Source organism: Sinocyclocheilus anshuiensis, unplaced genomic scaffold (assembly GCF_001515605.1).
Source record: "Sinocyclocheilus anshuiensis isolate Anshui unplaced genomic scaffold, SAMN03320099.WGS_v1.1 scaffold43, whole genome shotgun sequence".
Taxonomy (NCBI): Eukaryota; Metazoa; Chordata; class Actinopteri; order Cypriniformes; family Cyprinidae; genus Sinocyclocheilus; species Sinocyclocheilus anshuiensis.
In genome coordinates this window covers 320,052-325,177 of record NW_015549580.1, presented here as the reverse complement: position 1 = coordinate 325,177, position 5,126 = coordinate 320,052, and the positions used below count along the sequence as shown (strand labels likewise).

The window sequence follows — 5,126 nt, the reverse complement described above, 5'->3', positions numbered from 1 at the left end:
AACTATATATATATATATATATATATATATAGTTTTTAAATAATTTATTTTTTAATTTTTTTCCTAAAAACCATGACAAGAATCTTATGACCCCTAACATATATATGTTGGAGATGTATGTATTTGTGTGGGATTGTTAACATGCCTGTGGTGGGAACAGAAATGTTTTCATAAGTACTTTGCAATACACTTGACAAGAATCAAGTGACAAATAAGTAGTGTAAGTAGGACACACATTTATTGAAAACAAATTCAAATACAACAGTGCACAAACACGTAAAATAAACAAGCATAAGGCAACCGTGCGGAGCCGTACCGTGCCGTACCATGCAGTGGAAAAGCGCCATTAGATAACTGCCAATACAGGCAAGTTGATTGATCTTAAAAATGCTCTACTGTATACTAACGAAAGACACTGAAAGTATATCCTCAGACAGTGGGTTAATACTGAGAAAGTAAACATGGTGAGTACATGGTATTCTTTTGTCCAATAATGGACAGTGCTAGTCCAGTCGAGTCCAGTTCTTAACCCCTTATCAACCTCTCACAGAATGAAAGAAGCACATTTCAGTAACACAAAACCTCCCTTCTTGTTTCTGTTTGGTGTTAACTCTAGATAAGAGTGGAGCTCTTAAGCTTGAGTGGGAAGAGCTGCTGAGGCCTCCTTGATCTTGTCCATGACGATCTGCAGCTGCTCACGGATCTTCTCGGAGTACGGGGTGAGGAGGCTGGTCAGCTCATCCATGCGACCCTCTAGGGATGTGCGCAGGTTCTCGGCGGTCTGCTCCAGCTTTTCCTTCAGAGCTCCAGCCTGGACTTCCAACTGCTCGCTCATCTCCTGCGCCTGGGACTTCATCAGCTCACTAATGACACCCAATTTCTGGCTGGCACCATTCTGGGCCTGGCTGACGTAGGGCTCGAAACGGTCCTTCACGGCTTCAGCATTTTGGGAAGCACGAGACTGCAGCTCTCCCAGGTAGGTTGCCACAGTGCTGGAAGAAATGAAAGAGAAAACTATTAATATATATATTTTCGAAAATTACCTATTTTTTTAATTAGTTAAAAGCTTTATCCAATTTGTGAGCTTGCATTTAAGCCACCTGAGAGAGCATCCAGACTTACTTGCGGATCTGCTCGGTGTCCTTGTTCAGGCGTTTCTTCAGTTTGCGGGTGTAGGTGCTGACACGGTTCTTCACGTCTTCAGCGTTCTGCTCCACCATGGTCTTCAGCTCTTGCAGGTACTGAGTGGTGTGTTCCTTAGCGTCAGTCATGTCAGTTTGCAGTTTGCTAGCCAAGAGCTGGAGATCTTTGTTCAGCTGACCAGCAGCATCAGAAGCATATGGAGTCAGCTGGGTTTGAAGATTGTCACTGTATGTGCTCAGCTCAGCCATTGTGTCACTAATCAGTGTGCTGCAAAAAAAAAAAAAAAAAAAGGCTGGTCATGAATGGTGTCTCAGAAGCATGTTTGCTATTTGATAATGTGAGAAGATGGGTATGATGGAAATTACTCAAGCTCTCTGCTGAGCTGGGAGCCCTTGATGTTCTGCACCACACCGTCAGCATGTGTGTTGAGTTCAGACACGTGAATCCAGAAGCGGTCCACCATCTCCTCCCATCTGGGCTGAGGGGCATCAGCCTGGAACAGGCTACGAGCCTGGCAGCCTATAAGGCATGTGAAAAGATTGTGAACTTTATGGCATATTACGTTATTCACAAATGAGCGAGCTGGATCATTTTCAATAGTTGATAAAGATGCACTATATATCATTGTGCATTGCTATTCCAAACAGACAGAAAAACTAAGCCATGAGTGAATTTTTTTTCATAGCCTACCAGTAAAAACAGCCAGAGCAAAGATCACCACAAGAGACCTCATTTTGATGGGCAGACAAGTACACCTGAGGAAAGATCAGAACAGGAAAAATCAATGTCTTAAAGCACTGGCAATAAAATGTCAGATCCTTTTTTTTAACTTTGGAAAAAGGAAACTTAAACGTATTAATTTACAGGTTTTCAAATATTTCAATCCAAACAGTATTATATAAAAGACCCAACTGAAAATACACAAATAAACAGCATCTTAAGATACGAGTAGTTTATAGATGCAGGATTTTATTTCCGCTAATACGCGTTTAAATACTCGGTGACCATTAACTGGAAGTTTAGAAGGTAATAGTTTTACAGACAAACTGGTTTTCCATCAAATACTGTTCAGAAATAAATTGACCTTGTGAGAGAAGAGCGAGTGTTACTTACCTGAGACGTGTAATTTTCTCCGTGTAGAGGCAGTGTGGATGTCAGGTCTTTTATACATTCCCGGGACGCACCCGCTGCATTCACAATCGCTTCCACGTGACTTCTCCTTTGTTCAGGGCTCGCGCATCATCCCACGCGTCACTGACCCGCAGCAAGTGTGCGAAGTCCGCATCTTTCCGCACCAGCTGGAGATCAATTGCGCAAATTATATAATTTCCTTTAGAAAATATTAAGGGCCTTTCATACTGTGCTCAGGAGTTTCTGGTGTGTGTTCTGGCTATGAGTTTACAGCTACTTTGCGTCCCTTTTTCTATATAATTATTCTGTTTAATTCCAAAAATATTTTGGGCCATACCTATAGGCCTAATACAACACATTTATGCTTGCCTTTCATGACAAGCATTCGGTTTAATTTAAAATTATGAAAATCGAAGCTGTTCTTCTCAGACGGACGACTTAAAGTCAAGCAATTGTAAATGTTCCTATAAAACAAATCCGTCGTGATTAAAGAGACAATTGAGCCTGAAGGTGACACGAACATTCATTTAGGCGCCAGCATAGTTGTTTGTACGTTTTAGTGCAATGGCCTGGATTAACATGGATGACCCTATTAGCATTTATATAGACACCTATTGGCCATACTATTGCTCATTTAACATATGTGGCTTAGTATTTACATGAGCAATGGAAATAGTGGTGGTAACAACAACAGTATACCCTTTTTATCATAGCATATAAAAAATGTTGTTCCCTTACAACATGTAGTGTATTCCTTGTCGTTTTGTTTAGTACGCTTAGATATGATGTAATATGTAGTAATGCCATGAATTTCAAACAACTGCTGATTGCAGCCTGTTTGATCACAATGCCCTTCCACATCTATATGGCCTAGAGTTTAACTTAAAAGATAAGACATTCTTTTGTATTCTCTATAAAGAGTTAACATAATGAATACAGCCTTTTATTTCCTTCAGCAGTTCTATTCTGAACTCACAACACAACCCAACAAGATCATGTTATTTTTTTAAACTAATCTTTTTTTTCTGGTCGAAAAGCCTTTGGTAATTATGTTTTTTTTTTCCCCGTGACAACATAAGAAAAGCCTTATCATCAACAATTTGATTCCACCTATTCAGTGAACTTTAGCCTCTTGTCCCAACTTGTCCCTTTCTCCTGCTCAGCTCTGTCGGATTCACCCCTGCAGCTGGTGAAAACAAACATAGCTTTAGTATGCACAGGGCCCAGTATGATCACTGCTCATGCAGACATCCGCTGTAGGTTATTATTCATATATTCTTCTGTACATTTTCCAATTGAATGTTGATCCTTCCACAAATAGGTTCAGGTTTTTTCAACTATTTTTTTAATTATTTAGTATTTATTCTTTTTCTTTTTTTTTTTACTTTGTGGGGGGTATAAAAATCTGCTTTTTACTTTGATACAAATTCAGTTTGTGAGGAAACAGATGTTAATGTACAAATTCTACATGGAGAACAATACTCCTTACTAACGTCTAAATGATAAAACCACACATTTTTCACTTGGAAATCACAAATTTGAATTAAACATGAAATTTTGAAGCAGAAAAAATGTAAATAGTATTTTCTATTCTTTTTTTACAGTGTACAGTGAACATATTGTGTAACTTTTTTGGTATTTTGGCACTTGTTAGGTTTCTGTCTCCTGATGATTTGAGGTTGTTGAACTTAATTTGTGAGTCACTTCAGAATAATGCATCTGACAAATGAATTATACATACTGTATAAACGGTGAGCAATTAAGTTTATTCTGTGTTGCAATGAATTGCACTAAGGTTACCACTGGCACTGAGGTAACATCTGGTTATCATTAAAATGCTGATGCATTATATCAAGATAGAAACTTTCCATTTCCAATGGTTGTGTCTTGAAATTTGAATACTGCACACTATAATGACTGAAAAAAAATAAGAATAAGAAACAGTTGACTGTTAAATAACAATGTGTGTTATTTCTTCAGCCCTTCCCATGCTTTTGTATTACACTCCTAATGGATTAGTTAGATGAAAGCATTGCAAACAGAGCTTCCTCTGTAATTCCTTTTTTTTTTCTTGGATAACAACTGCTTTCATAAAAGAAAGATCAGTGCCTAGTGTCGGACAAAACATTTTTCATGGGTTTACAGTTAGGAGATGATGGACGTTATTATTTTTTCTGAATTTTCTCCATGAAGTATTAGACATGTGGTTTCACCAAAGTGAGTATTTAATTATTTTGTGGCATCTAATAATAATGAAATTGGAGAAAATGTAGCTTAAAACCACTCTCGAAAACAAACAAACAAAAATCAATTCAGCGTGATGATTTAATTATGAACTCATGAAAGGACTCGGTTGTTTATGTCCCATGTGGTTTTTGGATAAATGTGTGAAAGGTGAACAGTAAGTAATGAACGCATGTAACCTCGGCCAACTCATCATTTTGCAGAATGGGGCTGCTAGATCCAGTGTACCGTGTGAGAGGGTCTATACGCTGCTCCCCCATGAGATACCATCTATTCTTCAGAGCAGCTACACCACAGCCACAATTCAAGCTGATATTCATGGACTGGATTTATCTAACACAAACACAGTGCAAGTGAGGGCTGATGAACTCTAGTGACTCTTTTTTGTTTTTCTCTTTTCTTGCTTTCTGTGGTCTGTTATTCAGTCCTCAGATGTGTCAGTTGGGAAGATTGTCTGCATTAGTCATTGTTTTCAACAGTCAGGCATTCAGGTCAAAGGGCTCTCAGCTGCTTTGTGTCAGAGAAATCAGTCATCTGCATCTTAATCAATTTCTTGACCCCTCATCTGTGTGCAGAAAGTTATTTTGTGCTGCTGAAGTACAAATGAT

General features: G+C 38.6%; 1 protein-coding gene across 1 annotated transcript; it reads right to left on the bottom strand.

The window, feature by feature from the left end:
- Positions 1–296: 296 nt before the first annotated feature.
- On the bottom strand, positions 297–2,334 carry LOC107657653 (apolipoprotein Eb-like). Its single transcript, XM_016445810.1, has 5 exons — positions 2,257–2,334; positions 1,834–1,898; positions 1,509–1,662; positions 1,123–1,410; positions 297–992 (listed from the first exon to the last, which is right to left on the bottom strand). Exons 2-5 carry the CDS (start codon positions 1,874–1,876, stop codon positions 632–634), a joined length of 846 nt encoding a protein of 281 aa, XP_016301296.1. The 5' UTR covers positions 1,877–1,898; positions 2,257–2,334; the 3' UTR covers positions 297–631.
- Between the last annotated feature and the right edge of the window lie 2,792 nt (positions 2,335–5,126).

What these genes read in the sequence shown, in the direction of transcription:
- LOC107657653 (XM_016445810.1), bottom strand. Translation starts at nt 1,876, where the DNA reads ATGAGGTCTCTTGTGGTGATCTTTGCTCTGGCTGTTTTTACTG. An exon ending in TGCTCTGGCTGTTTTTACTG is followed by an intron (nt 1,663 to 1,833) that starts GTAGGCTATGAA and finishes CATGCCTTATAG; the next exon opens with GCTGCCAGGCTCGTAGCCTG. An exon ending in GACACCGAGCAGATCCGCAA is followed by an intron (nt 993 to 1,122) that starts GTAAGTCTGGAT and finishes CATTTCTTCCAG; the next exon opens with CACTGTGGCAACCTACCTGG.